This window comes from Oncorhynchus clarkii, chromosome 20 (genome assembly GCF_045791955.1).
Source record: "Oncorhynchus clarkii lewisi isolate Uvic-CL-2024 chromosome 20, UVic_Ocla_1.0, whole genome shotgun sequence".
Taxonomy (NCBI): domain Eukaryota; kingdom Metazoa; phylum Chordata; class Actinopteri; order Salmoniformes; family Salmonidae; genus Oncorhynchus; species Oncorhynchus clarkii.
In genome coordinates this window covers 78311941-78333893 of record NC_092166.1, presented here as the reverse complement: position 1 = coordinate 78333893, position 21953 = coordinate 78311941, and the positions used below count along the sequence as shown (strand labels likewise).

The 21953-nt window shown below is 40.0% G+C and overlaps 1 protein-coding gene across 1 annotated transcript; it reads right to left on the bottom strand.

The window, feature by feature from the left end:
- Nucleotides 1-15850: 15850 nt before the first annotated feature.
- On the bottom strand, nt 15851-21531 carry LOC139376963 (large ribosomal subunit protein bL27m-like). Its single transcript, XM_071119991.1, has 4 exons — nt 21360-21531; nt 18093-18221; nt 16652-16719; nt 15851-16378 (listed from the first exon to the last, which is right to left on the bottom strand). The coding sequence occupies exons 1-4, from the start codon at nt 21397-21399 to the stop codon at nt 16172-16174; spliced, it is 444 nt and encodes a 147-aa protein (XP_070976092.1). The 5' UTR covers nt 21400-21531; the 3' UTR covers nt 15851-16171.
- Between the last annotated feature and the right edge of the window lie 422 nt (nt 21532-21953).

The window sequence follows — 21953 nt, the reverse complement described above, 5'->3', positions numbered from 1 at the left end:
TATCCTCTGTATAACCCTGTGTCCCCTGTATCCTCTGTGTCCCCTGTACCGTAAGCCTTCTTGGATGGGCATTCCTAATGTAATGCTATGGCAACATCCAAGAGGCTTGAATTTTCGAGCTCTCCCCGTAGACTTTGCTGTGACGTAGTGTCCCCATGAGTGACAGAACACTGAGCCTATCACGGCGCAACCAGAGAACATTACCAACCCCTAACCTATGTATTTTCCACTGGCTGCCCCACCACCACAGAAAGCACAGAGCTAGGCTGAAACACCTGCATTTTTGGAACTTGTAGTAGATATTTGAATCAATAATGAGAAGAGACAAGGTCAATCAACAATCAGGATATTAATTTTATTAAAATAACTTATCGATAAAGTATTTTACCCACACAAAAGTGAACAGAGTGAGAGCCCACTGAGTGGAGTGAGCCTCTGGGTTATATACCATCTCAAGATAGGTGCAACCTCAGAGATGACGTACAATGGCTCCAAACGTCAACACATCCTGTGCCAGCACTTGGCCTCCAGTATAAAGAACGTGTTGTTTTGTTCAGTACTAAGAACACAAAAGGACATGCTAAAAAAAAGGGGATCCAGGGGAGAGGACAATCTCCCTCAAGGCCCAAGGAGGGGGTCACTGAGCACAGATATTGTGGAGACAAGTGATTGGTTCCCCATTACTCACACCATCCCTTCACATGGTTCATATTAGATGCACATTCACCTATGGAAACAATGTTCTCTTCTGACCTCCTTGGCCCTATTCTCTTTCTGATATTCTGCATGGCAGCAGGGACGTGTTGTTTGTCTATGGAGATTACATTTCTGTGTGCTCAATTTTATACACCTGTCAGCAACTAAGGGGTGTCCACAATATTCAGTATATAGTGTAATTTCCAACATATCCCATGTGTGTCCAGTAGGCTGCGCCTCATTCACAACCTGGAAAAGTTTTTATCTCCAGTAAAACAAAAATCTTAAATTACAGACGGGAAAGGTCTGTACCATAGCCAAACCTATATTTTTTTAGCAAAGGTTTGCGAGGTAGTATTTTGTTGTGGAGAGCACAGAGCACACGCTGCCCAGCATACCCCCTCTCTCCATCTAGCGCGCTCTGGCATTACGAAAAGACACCCTGGCAGCAGAATCGAACAACCTGGACTGAGTGGTAGACGTAATATAGTAAACGTAACTCCAGAGAAGTAATGTAACGTTTTGTATTTATTTATTTTATCTTTATTTAACCTTCATTTAACTAGGCAAGTCAGTTAAGAACTGTCATACCTGGTCCATAGACTGCTTTTTTTTTAAAACATGTACTTTTGGAATTTGGGTGAACTATCCCTTTAAATAACCTTCTGTCTCATGTGACCATACCCCCCCCCCCAAAAAAAAAAACAGTTGTAAAAAAGTATAATATAATAAACACCTATCTTATCCCACTACCACTGACTTTGCTGATAAATACTTTGTTGAGGGAAAATGTACTTGATACGATTGTGATGGGTTGTTGTCTCACCTAGCTATCTTAAAAGGAATACACTAATTGCAAGTCACTCTGGATAAGAGCGTCTGCTAAATGACTAAAATGTCATATAAAATATATTTTTTAAAGTTTATCATACTAATTTGAGTATCCTGATTTAAGATTACTATGTTACGTCTAGTCTATGAGACCAGGCTGAATCGAAGCAGCGAGGTCAGGTGGCAGAATCCTACAGTTAAACTGGATTTAACAACAGTGTCAGGCTCTGCCCTCGAATGAAGAAGAAGATAATCGATTTATTTTAATCTTCTTGGTTTGGGCAGGAGTAGCCTAATATCATGCCAGTGAAAGCCAACATTTTTATGTGGGCCCTTTACATAGCGGCACCTCGTTTACATGCTGATTGATTTTAGTTCAATATGTCTTCATCTGCATCTACAACTATCCCACCTGCGCTGACAGCGGATCAGCTAACGGTCATCGTGGCCTCCGGTGAGTGATGGCAGTCACAAAAACTTAAGTAGGCTGCTGCTAAAACATGAACATATATATTCAGTCGACATAAACCTGTTGCTCTGATACAGGACTGGCTAACTGTTGATCGTTTAGGTTATGTATGTTTTGCATGTGTTATAAATACACATAAAAAAGGAATCATGTATAACCTATCTGTTTACATTAATGCCAGATATGTTTTATAAAGCTTCTTAGTCACGTCTGTGTTCTTGTTGCCTCATTTCTGTAGTGTCCTGCCTGGTGTTCTTCGTAGTGATTCTCGTGCTCCTGGTGGTCTTGTACAGGAAAGACCCTTTCTGCTGCAGGGTGTCGAACTACCAGGCCAACCAGCGCTGTACAGTAAGGATATAAGTAGCTCTGTTGGTAGGACATGGCACTTGCAATTCCAGGATAGTGGGTTCGAATCCCGGGACAACCCATACGCAAAAAATGTATGCAGCATAACTATAAGTCTATAAGTTGCTTTGGATAAAAGCTAATTTCTATATTATTTTTTATAAACAGGGATAACATGTTATAAACGCCTAATGTATATTAATACCCTCTCTGATGCAGGGTCATCCAACACTATACAAATCAAATCCAAATCAAATCAAATTTTATTTGTCACATACACATGGTTAGCAGATGTTAATGCGAGTGTAGCGAAATGCTTGTGCTTCTTGTTCCGACAATGCAGTAATAATCAACAAGTAATCTAGCTAACAATTCCAAAACTACTACATTATACACACAAGTGTAAGGGGATAAAGAATATGTACATAAAGATATATGAATGAGTGATGGTACAGAGCGGCATAGGCAAGATACAGTAGATGGTATTGAGTACAGTATTAGAGATGAGTATGTAAACAAAGTGGCATAGTTAAAGTGGCTAGTGATACATGTATTACATAAAGATGCAGTAGATGATATAGAGTACAGTATATACGTATACAAATGAGATGAATAATGTAAACATTATATTAGGTAGCATTGTTTAAAGTGGCTAGTGATATATTTTACATCATTTCCCATCAAGAAGGCTATGCATGTTATACATATGTAATTAACAGGGAAACGTGTTATTAACGCCTAGTTTATTTTAATTTTTTTTTAACCAGGCAAGTCAGTTAAGAACAAATTCAGGGGCAGAACGACAGATTTGGCTACCCTGCCTATTGTACCTTGTCAGCTCGGGGGTTTGAACTTGCAACCTTCCGGTTACTAGTCCAACGCTCTAACCACTAGGCTACCCTGCCTATTGTACATATGTACAGTAAGGACATAAACACCTTACAAATGTGATATAAACATCTATAGGGTTTACCCTAATCTCATTACTAAGGTCATTTACAAATGTGATATAAACATCTATAGGGTTTACCCTAATCTCATCACTAAGGTCATTTACAAATGTGATATAAACATCTATAGGGCTTACCCTAATCTCATCACTAAGGTCATTTACAAATGTGATATAAACATCTATTGGGCTTACCCTAATCTCATCACTAAGGTCATTTACAAATGTGATATAAACATCTATAGGGTTTACCCTAATCTCATCACTAAGGTCATTTACAAATGTGATATAAACATCTATAGGGTTTACCCTAATCTCATCACTAAGGTCATTTACAAATGTCATATAAACATCTATAGGGTTTACCCTAATCTCATCACTAAGGTCATTTACAAATGTGATATAAACATCTATAGGGCTTACCCTAATCTCATCACTAAGGTCATTTACAAATGTGATATAAACATCTATAGGGCTTACCCTAATCTCATCACTAAGGTAATTTACAAATGTCATATAAACATCTATAGGGCTTACCCTAATCTCATCACTAAGGTCATTTACAAATGTGATATAAACATCTATTGGGTTTACCCTAATCTCATCACTAAGGTCATTTACAAATGTGATATAAACATCTATAGGGTTTACCCTAATCTCATCACTAAGGTCATTTACAAATGGCTATAATGGTATTATACATGTGCTATAACCCCTTATTTTAAGGCTGCAAGGTCAGGCCTTACCAGGGAGCTCATTATCATTACAAACCCGGGTCTCTGGTGTGAAAGGCAAACACCCACCGCATCGCAACCAACAGAGTTAACCCACTTGGTGGGAATGTAACGTGGATCATATAGCGAAGATCGCTACAATATCATGAACATGTTCACCAGCTGGGAGCCTGATTACAGTAACAGGAGTCTGGTAAACGAGGCTAGAGAAACATCCATAAACCATTATGTAAACACTGCGACAAAACGATATGAACACAGGTACAATAGAGTACTGTAAACTCTTTGGAACGTTGTATAAATGTGGAATAATGGATTTCAGTAACCAATAAGAGCGAGATGCGATAAAGGAGAATGATGTGATTATACGTTTGCTCTAGCATGAAACTAGATTCCCAAGTTAGTTCAGGTGAAGAGAGATTCCTGTTTGTTTTTCTGCAGCAAGCAGACCAGACCTTATGGGCCCTGGTCAAAAGTAATGCAGTATATGGGCTAATGCAGTATATGGTCAAAAGTAATGCAGTATATGGGCTAATGCAGTATATGGTCAAAAGTAATGCAGTATATGGGCTAATGCAGTATATGGTCAAAAGTAATGCAGTATATGGGCTAATGCAGTATATGGGCTAATGCAGTATATGGGCTAATGCAGTAAATGGGCTAATGCAGTATATGGGCTAATGCAGTATATGGGCTAATGCAGTATATGGTCAAAAGTAATGCAGTATATGGGCTAATGCAGTATATGGGCTAATGCAGTATATGGGCTAATGCAGTATATGGGCTAATGCAGTATATGGGCTAATGCAGTATATGGTCAAAAGTAATGCAGTATATGGGCTATTCTACAGACGTGGTGCAAATTGGGGGTTGGAAATCAATTTACATTTGTATTGTAACATTTGTATCGTATTTCTCCCAAACTTTCAGCACACATCTTCCAACATATGTGAAGTAGACATATAATATTCACACACTATTTACCTGAATTCATTACCACCCCACTAAATTTGTTACTACCAAAACAAAGTGGAAAAGTTTAAATAAAGGGAGAACCGTGTACAGTAGTGATCATTTTGATTAACCTTCTGTTACAGATTAGAAATGTTATTGGCATACCAAATTTAAAAAATTGTAAAAACATTACTTTTAACCAGATTTTCAAAACCTTTATATTTAATTCTGAGAAATATCATCTCTATTATTCTCTGTAAAATGTTCCATGTTGATTGTATGAATCTGAAACTTGTAGATTTAAATAAATATGCATCTAGATAATTATGTTGTTAGAAAATTATTATTTTACCTATCTTTCTTTTGGCAAAATAACAGGCGTTTTGGTGACAAGTGTCAATCATAGAGATAAATAGAGGACTCTAGCTGGATATAACCAATGTTCCCTCTAAACTGCGCGTTTCCGTGGACATGCAGCTCCCCCGGGATTGCAGTGCAGAAGAAATATCAGCCTGCGCAGAGAAGTACGAGATTGAACTTCACTCAACTTTCTAGAGTTTTCCCTGTTAGTTAACACTACCAACGTTTCCCTTTACTGTGGGAATTATGATCAAATCAACGCAATATTAGCCACTTTCAATGCAACATACTGAAACAAAACAAACTATGCAAGAGATGTTGTTGTAGGCAGAAGGCAGCAGAGTAGGATTTTATTTAATTGACAGGCACGACTCATGCCTGTACTCTACACAGACTGGTGCGCCATAACCAATCAGAGCTGCAGTAGGCCTATATGCAAATAGACCATTGCCGTATGTGGGTCTGTGCCATTCACTTTGAACTGGACTGTTTTTACAGCATGAGCGATCGTGAGTAGATGCGTTTATTTTGAGATCAAAGCGAGAGCTAACGTTACGTGACGTGTGTAAAACACCCGTTGAATATGGCCGGTGTCAGTAAACATCTGCAAAAAAGCGTCATGAAATTGAAATAATTCTTATTTACAGTGACGGCCTACACCAGCCAAACCCAGACGACACTGGGCTAATTGTGCGCCACCCTATGGGACTCCCAATCACAGCCGGAGGTGATACAGCCTGGATTCAAACCAGGGACTGTAGTGACACCTCTTGTACTGAGAGGCAGTGCCTTAGAGCGCTGTGCCACTCGGGAGCCTTTAAGAGGGTGTGAGCGATGCTGAATGGGTGCAGACAAAGAAGAGCTCTTCACTAGATACCAAAACATTCAAATGCCATTTTCTCAAAAGTGAGTTTACAAGTTGATCAACTTTCAAAGCAGAATTACTTTCCCATTTTACCATTTTGTAGCTCTGAATCTCTACTTTTATCCAATGTAAAAAACACAATTTCAAATGTTGCTACGTAAGACTGAATCCAGGTGGTGAGTCACATTTTGTTCATATCCTTTGCTAGTTAGTGAGTTATTAGCCCAGTTATAGATCATTTGTAGTCAGCACTAGGGGAGTGATTGCTTCCTCCAAGAACACAAAACGTGTACATTTCTAGATATCTTGTCTTAAAGAGGCAGTGTTGTATTTTGAGACAGACATAATTTGGTATGGAAATGATTATGCAAAAAGTGGTTTCCAGCATCACCTCCTTATCTGAAGGAGAAGTGGATAAACAGGTTAATGTAAAGCCCTGCATGTTCCTTTTCAAAAGTCTCATGGAATGTAGACCTACATTGAACACCACACATCGGCTGCTACTGTTGGCTGGACGATAGATCAAATCAAATCACATTTATTTGTCACATACACATGGTTAGCAGATGTTAATGCGAGTGTAGTGAAATGCTTGTGCTTCTAGTTCCGACAATGCAGTAATAACCAACGAGTAATCTAACCTAACAATTCCAAAACTACTACCTTATACACACAAGTGTAAAGGGATAAAGAATATGTACATAAAGATATATGAATGAGTGATGGTACAGAACGGCATAGGCAAGATGCAGTAGATGGTATCGAGTACAGTATATACATATGAGATGAGCAATGTAGGGTATGTAAACAAAGTGGCATAGTTTAAAGTGGCTAGTGATACATGTATTACATAAAGATGCAGTAGATGATATAGAGTACAGTATATACATATGAGATGAGCAATGTAGGGTATGTAAACATTATATTAAGTAGCCTTTGTGTTTGGTGTAGACGAACGTGTTGGTCTATGTTCGTGGAGTTTACTGGACACTTTTCGCCCCCCCGTGTTTGGGGCATTTGTTTTGAGAACCCAGCGTTTCGTGGGGTGCCCGTTGTTCACCGTGTCTGGGGCATTTGTTTTGAGAACCCAGCGTTTCGTGGGGTGCCCGTTGTTCACCGTGTCTGGGGCATTTTGGTTTTGAGCACCCAGTGTTTTGTGGGGTGCCCGTTGTTCACCGTGTGTGCATTAAAAGAGCACTATATTGAACTCTCTGTTTCCTGCGCCTGACGTCCCACTCACGACACCCACAACGTTACACTAAGGCGCTATCCAGGAGCCAAGACCAAGATTTATGCCAGGACGTTGGTCCCAAGATCCAGATCCAGTGAGTTGGGATATGGCAAGTAAAATTGTCACGAGTCTATGGGCCCTTTCTTCAATTGTAAGAAACTCAAGGAGAGTAAACTGGAGCACAGTACAGTAGAGCACAGTCCTATAGTGTACAGTACAGTACAGTACAGTCCTTTAGAGTACAGTAGATTAGGGTACATCACAGTACAGTAGAGCACAGTCCTATAGTGTACAGTACAGTACAGTACAGTCCTTTAGAGTACAGTAGATTAGGGTACATCACAGTACAGTAGAGCACAGTCCTATAGTGTACAGTACAGTACAGTACAGTCCTTTAGAGTACAGTAGATTAGGGTACATCACAGTACAGTAGAGCACAGTCCTATAGTGTACAGTACAGTACAGTACAGTCCTTTAGAGTACAGTAGATTAGGGTACATCACAGTACAGTAGAGCACAGTCCTATAGTGTACAGTACAGTACAGTCCTTTAGAGTACAGTAGATTAGGGTACATCACAGTACAGTAGAGCACAGTCCTATAGTGTACAGTACAGTACAGTCCTTTAGAGTACAGTAGATTAGGGTACATCACAGTACAGTAGAGCACAGTCCTATAGTGTACAGTACAGTACAGTCCTTTAGAGTACAGTAGATTAGGGTACATCACAGTACAGTAGAGCACAGTCCTATAGTGTACAGTACAGTACTGTCCTTTAGAGTACAGTAGATTAGGGTACATCACAGTACAGTAGAGCACAGTCCTATAGTGTACAGTACAGTACAGTCCTTTAGAGTACAGTAGATTAGGGTACATCACAGTACAGTAGAGCACAGTCCTATAGTGTACAGTACAGTAGATTATTTATTTATTTAGGCAAGTCAGTTAAGAACAAATTCTTATTTACAATGACAGCCTACCCCAGCCAAACCCTAGTGGCTATAGTGGCTGTTTTAAAAGGTTTACGTGAATAATATTTCCCTGTGCAACTCTGTTTTCTGTATTTGTTATGATACAGAGCTGAGAGAGCATGCAGTGCGCAGCTCATTTGATAAGGTTAAGATCATTACCCCCTGCTTTTTGTTTCCATATTTTTCTCCCCAATTGAGAATGCAACCACAGATAAACGCTCCTTTGACCTTTTGGTTGGTTGTATCAAAAACATTGATATTCTTCTGTTAATATACGGCAATGTTTTTTATTCAAGCATAGGCTACTCATCTGAGATAACCTTACATGAGTGTGTTTTTCCTTTGCATCACATGCTAGGCAGTTACAGTGAAGGCCATCCTCCAGCCCCATTTACCTCAGGCCATCCTCCAGCCCCATTTACCTCAGGCCATCCTCCAGCCCCATTTACCTCAGGCCATCCTCCAGCCCCATTTACCTCCCACTCCTTTCCTTCCACTCATTCAAGGAAAAACATTTTCAATATTAACATTGAAAATATCAACACTGTCGCTTCGTTAAACCAGTATTTAGTTGATTATATTACAAATGATGCTGTGATATTATGGAGGCTGCCAGGGGATTGTGTGTTGCACGATGATGTCTCATGTTAAAACCCATATAGCGTTATCGGTAGGGAGACTGCAACAGAGTGTCAGAGCCGAGACAGAGGGATAAAGAAATAAACGGTTGGATCTAACTGTAGATTTTGGCAAAGGCATCTTCCATTGTGTGGTCGATTGTGCATAACATGCATCAGATCAGGAGAACAGCTCTGGTAGCCCTTAACAAGACTGATTGGAGTATATTGAGTGGAGTATATTATTGGGCATAAAGAAAATGTAATTACAGCTCTATAGCCAAGTTACTCCATCGCCGCCTAGTAACCTGGCTTGAGGTTAATTTATTGGAGATTTGTATTGAACTGTTGTCATGCCTTTGTTGTTGCTGCTACGTTACTAATTGTAAAGATAGAATAGAACAGAATAGAGCATATTAGAATAGAACAGAATAGAACATATTAGAATATAACAGAATAGAATAGAACAGAATAGAACAGAACAGAATAGAATAGAACAGAATAGAATAGAATAGAATAGAATAGAATAGAACCGAATAGAACAGAACAGAATATAATAGAATAGAACAGAACAGAATAGAATAGAACAGAATAGAATAGAATAGAATAGAATAGAACCGAATAGAATAGAATAGAATAGAATAGAATATAATAGAACAGAACAGAATAGAATAGAATAGAACAGAACAGAATAGAATAGAACAGAATAGAAAGAGAACAGAATAGAATAGAATAGAACAGAATAGAATAGAATAGAATAGAACCGAATAGAATAGAACAGAATAGAATAGAACAGAATAGAACAGAATAGAATAGAATAGAACAGAACAGAATAGAACAGAACAGAATAGAACAGAATAGAACAGAATAGAACAGAACAGAATAGAACAGAACAGAATAGAACAGAATAGAATAGAATAGAACAGAATAGAATAGAACAGAATAGAATAGAACCGAATAGAATAACTTTATTTTACACTGACTGAACTTTGGTAAGATGTAATTTTCCACTGTAGTGTAGACAGACTTTAACCAGTCTTCCCTCCTCTCTCCCTACCCAGGATGCTCCACCCCAGTACAACAGAAGACAGTCTCTAGTGGTGTCTCCCTACAATGAACATACTGCTGCCATGGCCCACGGAAACATTGGATCCCAGGTGAAAAAAAACCTCTGTCTTTACATAGTAGGGGAGAGTGGGGTAAGTTTAGCCATTTTGTTCATTCAGCATCACTCTGTCAAGGGAAATATGGTATTCTTTCTAACAAAGATATCTACATATATTTCCGGATGTTGTGTATACCTGGTAATAATCAGAATACATGTCAACTTTACAGTTTTGAAAACATAGCTTGTCCAAAAAAAAGTGGTCTTTCATCATAACTTACTCAGGGTTTGGGGTAAATTGAGCTGCTAGACAAGGTAAGTTAAGCCACCTACACATTTCTGTACTGAATGAAATATGACCACTACTTTTTTAAAACCATGTCTACCTTTATTTCCCAAACACAATTCAATTCAACACAATCACAATCATATTTTAGCCCTCTAGACTCTATTGTCTAAGCCTGTGGGGTTCTACTAAGATAACATATGGAATTGTTTTAAGGTGGCCATACCAAGGATCATTTAGTTATTTGATTTGGTATTTTACAACCCCTTTAGGTATCCCAAATGTATTTGTATTTTACAACCCCTTTAGGTATCCCAAATGTATTTGACATTTTTTTTAAATGAAAAATAGAATTTGGCCTTACTGCTATTAGCCTATAGAAATGCAATGAATAACAGATTCGTACATGGAAAAACAGATGTCCTATATCTGAGAGATTAAATAAAGATCAGGAGATGTATTTGTTTTTACACATATTTAGCCCCTTTTTTAGGCACTGAACTACTTCCACACAGAAGGTACTTCCATTCATTTTTTTAAACTGGTACTGGGCTACCTTCAGGCGAGTCTTGTGAGGCTTGTCGGCGTCCTAGAGCAAAACAACCGACATGTACTGTACATGTAAAGAAAGAGTCATCTTTCCATAGAGGGGTCATGTTAGTGTGTAGCCCAAAACGTTTGGACACTACAGACAGAAGTTGGCAGATCGGCGGTACCGACTTCAGACGAGTCATGTGACGCTTGTGGCGGTTGTAGAGCAAAACCATAATAGAGATATCTAGCCTAACAGACAGATTTTTATGGGGATTTTGTTTTATTATGCTAATTATATTTCCACGGGGGGAAATGGACTCAAGAGGGTTTTAACACAGGCTTAACACCTAACAAACACTTTATACTTTTTAAAACACTTTTAACACAGGCCCTGTTGTTACCTCATATCCCAGCGGTCTGGGGAAGAAAACATTTCAATTTGCTCAATTTGACTCAAACTATTGACTCAAATGACCACATGGCCATTGGCTCAATTTACCCTAAGGCAAGCATTTGAACTATATTAGCCCACACAGCTACAAGGATGCACTTTCATGCCAGGTTTAGGACCTCATATTGAAGCTTATAGAGAAGCTTGTTTTTTGTACCTAACTTGCTTAAACACTTTTTCCATGTGGTTACTTCCTCCACAAACTCCATGAAATTATGACCTCTTCCTAAATATTCTGTAAAATTATACATTTTGTGTATGGTTTACTAGAAACAAGGGTGGCTCAACGTACCCCACACTCCCCTATTACACATAGAGATTGAGGTATTAATCAATTAATTCACTTCTCCCTATTATAATCTCTATTTAAAAACCATCTGAGCTGCTTTCACATTGTTATTGATGCCCAGTGCCGTTTGTAATTAGGCTGCGTTTACTTTTGACCAATCAGATCTACTCTTGAAAAATAGAAAAAGTGATATCCTATAAACATGTTTGGTGTGTGTCTGCAGCTTCCAGGGAGGCTGTTTATCATTGGTAAGCCCAGCAGCTATCACCTGGATGGGATCCTGCCCCGCCTTCCGTCCTACGAGAGCGTCCGTAAGAAGGACCGTCAGAGACAGATCCACTCTATGATAGCCGACCGCTTTGGTATCAGCCCCACACAGTCTGAAACGGAGGTCAGTCACTCCTGGGTTCTGGACCTATTTTTATTATGTATTGTTCACTACATATGTAAATATCTATTTTGTCATTGATTTATTCAAGCCTTATTTTACCATGTAAGTTGACTAAAGAACACATTCTCATTTACATCAATGAAATTGTGGAAGGATGTTGCAGGGCTCCCTTGTAAAAGAGACCTTGATCTCAATGGGAATCCCTGTTGAGATCAAAGTCAAATAAAAAATGAATATATTCATACATAGAATATTGATTTATTACAGTAAATTTGATCTCATAAAATGTCTCTGTACCTACAGCCTCCTCCGACTTACGAGGAGACTCTTCGCCAGTCCATGATCATCTCCTCTGAAGAGGCACTTCCCTCAGACCTCCCTCTCTCCACCTCTAACTCCAGCCTTGAACACACAGTGACAGTAGATGCAGACCCGTCACCCTACCGCCCTATTCAGAGCCCGACCCGGGAACCCCTCTCTGTCTAGACCAGGAGTTATTTGAGGGTCGGGAACACTCCTGGTTTTCAACTTCGCATTTTAACTAGAGACTCGTGTTTCTACCCTTTGCAAGAGAAAAGAAGACAAATCAACAAAGAAAGATACATTGTCATGATAATGCATGAGTCAGTTTCACTCAGAGTTTGTCCTCCTGAGACTAACGCTCTCAACTCTTGACTGTCGTCTGTTGGTGTAGTGAGTGGTTTTAACATGACTGTAGGCTGTAAATGGCTTGATATCCTGGCAATGATATCCTTTATCAGCTAAATAATCAAATCAGCCTACATTTCAAACTCTAGACATGCTCGGGTGTGTGGAAAAGATGTCTGCACCTCACAAGCAGACATATTATGCTTCATCACAACATCCAATGTCGTAGACAACAACAAAACAAGGACATTGTTTCGGGTTGAACGTGTTAATGAAAAATCTAAATCTCCTTGTTTCAAAAGAACACCGAGCTATGAATACCCAGCTACCTGACATGTGATGATGATGGCTTTGAGTGTAGCGCCAGACCAGAGATCTGTTGTGGTTGAACACATTATTAACACTACTGAAGGCAGACAATGCCTATGTCCCAAATGGCACCCTAATCCCCATGTAGGTGCACTACATAGGGAATAGGGTCCCATTTGAAAGACAATCAAAGTGTGTTCACTCAGGGACAGTTGACCAGGGACCATTTGTCTTAACCCAGGTCAAACTAACTATGCACAGAGAAACTCACCATGACCCTGACGTTCCGTATTTTTTGAAACTGCACTGTCGTTTAGGGGCTCGTAAATAAGCATTTCACTGCAAGGTCTACTACACCTGTTGTACTCAGCGCATGTGACTAATAACATTTGATTTGATTTACCTCCTGGGCTAAACTGGAATGGGTTTGTCAATGTGTTTAGACTGAGATACAGTATGTAACTATGCAAAACATTTATATTATGTGTGACCCAAATCAAACAAAAAAACATGTGAAAGTAATAGTTAAATAGCTGAACCAAAAAGGTAAAATAGGTGAACTAAAGTAGATATAAATAACCTATCCGCTTTTTTAAAAAGTTTACTCTAACTACATTTCCATACAGTTTTTATGCGAGAAAAGTCATACCTTTGATAAATTTAATCACGACAGCTGTGATGGAAACAAGACGTTTCAATACAGTTTTCTAAACGCTGACAGATCATTTGTTCGTTCGACATGGTGGGATCTTTTCGTGTCTGTAAAATGTGTTATGCGAGAAATGGTGGTGGAAACTCGTTTATGCACAAATATTGATATAACAACCGTGTCGAAGTAAACTTGGAGTCACGCGATGACATGGTGTGTGTGGTCCTCCCACTACAACTGGGGAATCCCTGCAATTTATTAGAATATAGAATAAATAAATTATGAACTTCACAGGGTGGTGAAAGTGCACAGTGATCTTGATGCTCTTTTCCAATAAATATTGAGGGTCTTATTCTTTTGACCGATTCATGACTGCCATTTGACAAAAATAAAATATTCTTGCTCCTATCCATAATAATCTCATCATGTAGACTAGCCTACCCGCACTGTATCTACAAGCTGTTGGCTAGAGCGAACGTGCCAAGACCAATGAGCCTATCCTCCTACAGCTCCCCCCACCAGCCTCCATTGCAGAGTAGGCATATTTTCTATTTAACGTAACAGTTTTTTTGTGACAAAACTATCGGTAGAGGTGAAAATGCGATGGCAACATATTGAACTTTAAACTTTTATTTAGTACATTAAAACTTAAGCAAAAAATAAAATTGTGTGTGTACACTACATCATCGCTCACTGATTTTAATTTGCAACAAGTCAGGTTGAAATACACCATTGGTGAGAAAATATACATGTTTTAGTTCAGACTTGTTGTATTAACTTGACCTATATTATTCAGGGCGGCAGGGTAGCCTAGTGGTTAAGAGCGTTGGACTAGTTGCAAGTTCAAACTCCCGAGCTGACAAGGTCGTTCTGCCCCTGAACAGGCAGTTAACCCACTAGGCCGTCGTTGAAAATAAGAATTTGTTCTTAACTGACTTGCCTAGTTAAATAAAGGTCAAATTCTTAAAAACTGATAGCATTGCTATCAACCTTCTATTCATTGACGTTTGTCAAAGTGAGTTGAAATGTGTCTGTTTTACCTCTACCAGGCACAAATATGTCCACAACCTAGAATAGATGTTGAGTAATGTCAGCGAAGGGAGTAGAGACCTCATTTTGACCTCTCCCTTTTTGCAGAGTTTCTCTCCCCAAACCCAATCTTCCCCTAAGCACTTACAAATCTTATAAACACATACTACAGCACTCTAAACCACAGCGCTCATCAGTTATTAGAGGGCCTCCATCAGAAGTGTTTCGACAAGCTGTCTGTTGTGGTGAATGTACCAGGGCATTCGTAATGTATTTCACACTCCCCTGCATTCCACTGGGAGGAGTTGACATACTATCTGGAACTCATACTCTCAAAATAAATGGCACCTAACTCACTCTACAAGTTCTGAGTAAAGTATGATCTGTAAAATGCTATACACATCCTGCCATCACACTGGGCACAGACATCAGTCCAACTTCTAGTTTTGATTTACATTTGGTGGAGTTGTCAACTACTGTGAATTCAACTTCAACAACAAATTATCACCATGTCATTGGATTTAGGTTCAAAGTTTGGCGAAAGACAAATTCCCTTACGTTGATGACTTTTGTTGAAATTGAATCCGTTTTACATGTTGAAATAACGTAGAAACATTGATTCAACCAGTTTTTGCACAGTGTGATGTCTACTTGGAGATTTGTTTTTCTCCCAAATGGATCAATCCTGGTACGAGCAGAATGTGAATGGGTTTTTATAAATAATTCACAGGAAATTACAAGTCAACACCCAATGTTTCTTGAACCAGGGTCATCAACACGAAACGATGCGAGGTAGTTGGCTATAAGATAACGCATAGATAGGGCTGTGAGTTAATGATTAATGAGAGTTCTTTAGAATACAGTCTGCTGCTTAAAAAGTGTGATTTATTACTTCAATCTGCTTCACGGGTTTTTACATTAGCCCTCTGTGGTCTGTATGGAGAAAACTGAGGGGTAACTTGAGCCACCCTGTGGTTACTTCAAGAACTACACATTCACACTTGATACAGGGGTGGTTTTAGATATTGATTTTTTTCCCCAAAACAATACCAAATTATTCCCAACAATTAAATACCTTTGGATACACAGGAAATTGTTCTCTTATCTAAGCTTAAAATTCCAACAGACTGCTGATGTCATGATTATATATAAAACTTTATTGGATGGAATGACATTGGTATGTCTTCTTACAGCACAAAAAGTCATAAAGGTGCCTGTTGAATAAACTTCGACAAGTCACATTTCCAGAGTGCAGGATCGATGACAACGGTCACCACAGGTAACACAGGTAACACAGGAAGCTTTGAGGAATTCCCACGGAACATCATCACGCTTTGGCTCAGTTCCACAACATTCACGACAAATTAGTCTGCGGTTGAACAGAACCTTTCAAATCCAAACTGCCCAGTCCATAGAAAGAGTAGGGTTTGTACCTACAGAGTGGAATAGGAATGAGTCTTCAGAACATGCCAACCAGTTTGAATTTGCCCTCCTGTTTGTTGGGCACTACGTTGATGAAGGTCTTGTAGAGTACAGTTCCTGTGGGCAGCTTGGTGATGACCTTGAAGGTCTCAGAGCTGCGTGGGGCTGGAACATACACCTCCTTAGTGAACCTGACAATGCCGTCCTCCAGGGCATACAGGGTGTTGTTGGTTCCAATCCCCACCTGAGAGAGAAAGAGAGAGGTGGGGGGAGACAGAAAGAGAGGAGGGGGAAGAGAGATTAGTTGACAATCAACCAGCCACCTACAGACATTTGAAAACGTCCAGGGGTGTACTCACTAGGAACCAAACGAAACAGCGAGGGACCTACCTGAATTTGTCCTAATAGAAACATATAGTTCTTTGGAGTAAACGGTTTCTTTTGAAAAATGTTTTGCTAAGATGTCCGTCTAATGAATACACCCCAGGATATTAACCGTGACCGTGTGAAACCTTACATGTGCTCCTGGTTGCCACCTCATGAGCCTCTGTGTTGCTAGGATGTTGCCAGCATGGACAAAGTTCCCTGAAGATGGATGACAACAAAACAGAAGTGTTTGTTAGATAATGCAAACATGGTGTGTAGGATCTAATGTTGTCACGATACCAGTATCACGATATCACGATACCAGTATCACGATACCAGTATCGCGATATTACGATACCTAATTTTTCATGGCAAAAAGAAAACAAAGCAGAATAAACACTTTGGACTTTCAAAAACGACTATGAAATAGTGTGACAAACTCAGCAAAAAAGAAACATCCCTTTTTCAGGACCCTGTCGTTCAAAGATAATTCGTAATAAATCCTAATTCCTTCACAGATCTTCATTGTAAAGGGTTTGAACACTGTTTCCCATGCTTGTTCAGTGAACCATAAACAATTAATGAACATGCACCTGTGGAACGGTCGTTAAGACACTAACAGCTTACAGACGGTAGGCAACTTAGGTCACGTGTTTATCGTCGAAGGAATGAGCATTACACCGAGGCCTGTACTCTGGAGCGGGATCGATTTGGAGGTGGAGGGTCCGTCATGGTCTGGGGCGGTGTGTCACAGCAGTATCGGACTGAGTTTATTGTCATAGCAGGCAATCTGAACACTGTGCATTACAGGGAAGACATCCTCCTCCCTCATGTAGTACCCTTCCTGCAGGCTCATCCTGACATGACCCACCAGCATGACAATGTTAGTCACATGTCTGTTAGTCACATGTCTGTGGAACTTGTTCAGCTTATGTCTCAGTTGTTGAATCTTGTTATGTTCATACAAATATTTACACATGTTAAGTTTGCTGAAAATAAACGCAGTTGACAGTGAGAGGACGTTTATTTTTTGTTGCCGAGTTCAGTGTGTGACACAGTGTGTGACACAGTGTGTGACATAGTGTGTGACATAGTGTGTGACATAGTGTGTGACACAGTGTGTGACACAGTGTGTGACACAGTGTGTGACACAGTGTGTGACATAGTGTGTGACATAGTGTGTGACATGGTGCTATAGCTTGGAAAAGAAACACGTGATTCTGGGTGACAAAATCTGATGTTTTTTCCCCCAACATTTGGACTGATTTCCTCAAGAAATGTAGTCCTATTCATGTTTTGTTTCCCTGCCTCGATACCTCTCGAGTATCAGGATACTGGAATAGTGACTGCCCTGGTAGGGTGAAAGACATAACATGCACCTCAGAGATGTCAGAACTAAGCATACTGACAAATAAACAGCATTAACGCTACGTTAATGCTGTTTATTTGTCAGTATGCTTAGTTCTGACATCTCTGAGGTGCATGTTATGTCTTTCACCCTACCAGTGCAGTCGGTTTTCTTGAAGCCATATCTGCGACCAGTATGCTTAGTTCTGACATCTCTGAGGTGCATGTTATGTCTTTCACCCTACCATCGGTTTTCTTGAAGCCATATCTGCGACCAGGGCTCTTTCCACCGAGGTTCTTGCTGCTACCGCCTGCCTTCTTGGAGGCGAACCGCACCCAGTCCGCAAGAGAGGACTGGCAAGGGAGCAGAAGACCTGCAATTTCATTGAGTTAACATTGTAGTTTGGAAACATTGTAACAGTTGTAGCAAGGGGATACAATGACTGTCTGGCTTGTATAATGACAGTGGGCTGTTCAATGCCATTTGTGATGCTCATGCAATGCTAGCAACTTCTTTCCAATGTAGGTAGCTAGTTGTCGGATACACCAGCTGTAGTCCCGACATGACCAATCTCTCAAACTCAAGGCAGCATTCTGCCTTCTCCTTACAGTTCTCAGGCATTCGTTTCACCCACGACTGCCTCATGTGAACTACAATCGAAACCATTTGGCCCTAAACTTTCATCGGTGAGAAACAATCCTTTAAATCAAAGATAGTTACTGTAGCAGTTGTGCACTGATCCACACAGTTATGGAGCCGCCACCTGACGAAACTACACTTACTGAGTTACACTTACACACAGGTGTTCAGATAGCTCATTAGAACAGGCTCTTGGCTTCTGTCTGTTTTCTGTAAACAAGTACTGTAACATGGAGATATGGCCGTGTGGGAACACTAACCCTATCAAGGTATGTATCAATTCAACCTTTAAAAAAATAAAAAAACATACTGCAAGTGATGCATGTTAAGATCCCCGACGCTCGGTTTTTACATTAACAAAACCTCCCCCCGTACAGAAGACGCCTTCGTCCAATGACTTATGTATAATCTAATGGAACTGAGAGTCATGATCAAGAGCTAGACATGACCATGCAATCCAATCCCTCGACAGCATGGCCACGCAATTACTACATACACAAAAACTGAAATGTTCAAATATAATTTTAAATCAACATTTGTGATAGACAAGAGAAGTTTAGGTTTACGTCTAATAGAAGGGGCCCTGCTGTCCAGGGATTGGATAGCATGGTCATGTCGGGACTACACTAGTTATTGATAAGCCAAGGGGGCTTTAGAGCCTCCCCTCCCTCCCCAATACCAGTTGAAGGTATTGACCCCAGCTGGCTCACTGTGAATTACAATCTGGACGCTCTGTTAACATTTAGAAACGTTATTAACCATCGCTTGCGATACAGTTTTGGAAACATTTGGAACTTAACAATAATTTCAGCAAGAAAGAATTAGGGCTGGACGATATGGTCAAAATATCAGATCCCAGTATCTTTAAAAAATTGGACGGTGTTTCATGTTTTTGATTAATAAAAGTTCTACATTTGCTTTATGAGTAGTGAGTGATCCTAGAGTGGTTTATGAGTAGTGAGTGATCCTAGAGTGGTTTATGAGTAGTGAGTGATCCTAGAGTGGCAACACATATATTCTAAAGGATTTCAATGGGTCTTTCTCCAGTACAAAACGGATTGTTTTATACTGTTCAATTCAACCAAAAATCAGGGTTTGGCTGCGGTAAGCCATCATCATAAATAAGAATTTGTTCTTAATTGACTTGCCTAGTTAAATAAAGCTTAAATTAAAAAAAATAAAAACACATACAAAAGATACACTTACTGTATGCAGGTGAGAAAAGTTGCACCAGGCTGTTTTCAATTACAACCTCCTGCAGAGGTATGTCACCTTGTGCTCACATTTCCATTGGACAATTCCATTTCATATTTTCAGCTGGAAGCAGGCGTTTGTCAAAACACAGCCGGGTGCGACTTTGCTATGTGTAACTTTTGTATTTGAACAATTCTCTTATGTGAAAGTTATGTTCCCAAAACCATATTGCAAGTGAGGTGTGTTTGCGTTTAGACAGAGGGTCGGCGAGCCGGGCATAACCCTTAGGCGGCATATAGGTACGTGGAATGCCTCAATCTATTACTTTTGCAATTTGAGTCATAAGGGCAAGGAGTACACCAGCCGGTGATAGTTAGCTAACTAAATGCAGAACGAACTAGCCAGCAGATCCGACCAGCTTGCTTACAGCTTCACAACATTCCTGTGTATCTCGATCCAGGGATGAGAAATGCATTTTACTCTGAATTGTCCCATTATCCTAACTATGAAGATTAAATTGTGTTAAATTTGGTTGGTGTAACAGTTAGGATAATGGGACAATTCGGAGTACAACGCCTTTCTCATCCCTGGAATGAGGTACATTTTTCAACCCATATCTCTCGCCGGCTCCACGGTGTCTTAATACTGTATATACAGGAATGCCTGTCTCAGGATGGTAAGTTGGTGGTTGAAGATATCCCTCTAGTGGTGTGGGGGCTGTGCTTTGGCAAAGTGGGTGGGGTTATATCCTGCCTGTTTGGCCTTGTCCGAGGGTATCATCGGATGGGGCCACAGTGTCTCCTGACCCCTCCCGTCTCAGCCTCCAGTATTTATGCTGCAGTAGTTTATGTGTCGGGGGGCTAGGGTCAGTCTGTTATATCTGGAGTACTTCTCCTGTCTTAGCCGGTGTCCTGTGTAAATTTAAGTATGCTCTCTCTAATTCTCTCTTTCTTTCTCTCTCTCGGAGGACCTGAGCCCTAGGACCATGCCTCAGGACTACCTGGCATGATGACTCCTTTCTGTCCCCAGTCCACCTGCCGTACTGCTGCACCAGTTTAAACTGTTCTGCCTGCGGCTATGGAACCCTGACCTGTTCACCGGACGTGCTACCTGTCCCAGACCTGCTGTTTTCAACTCTCTAGAGACAGCAGGAGAGGTAGAGATGCTCTTAATGATGGGCTATGAAAAGCCAACTGACATTTACTCCTGAGGTGCTGACTTGCTGCACCCTCGATAACTACTGTGATTATTATTATTTGACCATGCTGGTCATTTATGAACATTTGAACATCTTGGCCATGTTCTGTTATAATCTCCACCCGGCACAGCCAGAAGAGGACTGGCCACCCCTCATAGCCTGGTTCCTCTCTAGGTTTTGGCCTTTTGACCTGCATTGCTTGCTGTTTGGGGTTTTAGGCTGGGTTTCTGTACAGCACTTTGAGATATCAGCTGATGTAAGAAGGGCTATATAAATACAATTTGATTTGACCCTATTGCAGCTTTAAGCAAGCTGATGACAGAGAACGAGCGATTGGCTATTGTCATGCTAGCTTCAAAAACACGTTATCCAGCTAAATAGCTGTATAATAAATGCGCGTCATTGGCGTATATTAGGTCTAAAGACGTGTTTCAAAGAGGTTTTATTTAACGCAAATAAATTATGATTTGAATATTTTACCTGCTCTGGACTTGAACATCAAGGACGAGAGCGCAGCCATCTTGTTTTACTAGTTACCAGAGCCGCAAAGTCAAAATGGTCTATATAGTAACAATTCATGATATCAAAAATGAGGTTTTTTGGTCTTAATTTAAAGTTAGGCATAAGGTTAGCAGTGTGGTTGAGGTTAGGGTTAAAATATTATTTTAAGAAAAATTGTAGAAATAGGCGGGGTTTAGCCGTGACCTTGTGTCACATCAAAACCCTCCCGTCAACCACCACACCCCGGAACCAAAGTTGCAAGTCGAGATAAATAGCGAATTACTTTTATTATTTTGAAAATAAAATATTGAACACATTATACAATAATTGTTTAATAACAATGTGAGTAGCTAGTTATTTTGTTTTATTACTTTGACAGGTAGCTAACTATTAACGTTAGCTAATGTATTGGTAGCTAAACGTTACTGTAGCTTGAGAGGTTCGTTTTTACCTCGGGAACATTTCTTAGGTAATTAGCTAAGGTATGTCATTATGTTAATGTATGTCATTAGCCTTACTGTTACAATAATTACTTACAAATTATGAACTATATAACTAGCTAGCTGCACGACG

Coding starts and splice junctions, on each gene's coding strand:
- LOC139376963 (XM_071119991.1), bottom strand. CDS start 21,399: ATGGCTGCGCTCTCGTCCTTGATGTTCAAGTCCAGAGCAG. Junction 16,720..18,092: donor TGGCTTCAAGAAAACCGATG/GTAGGGTGAAAG, acceptor ATCCATCTTCAG/GGAACTTTGTCCATGCTGGC. Junction 16,379..16,651: donor GGTGGCAACCAGGAGCACAT/GTAAGGTTTCAC, acceptor TTTCTCTCTCAG/GTGGGGATTGGAACCAACAA.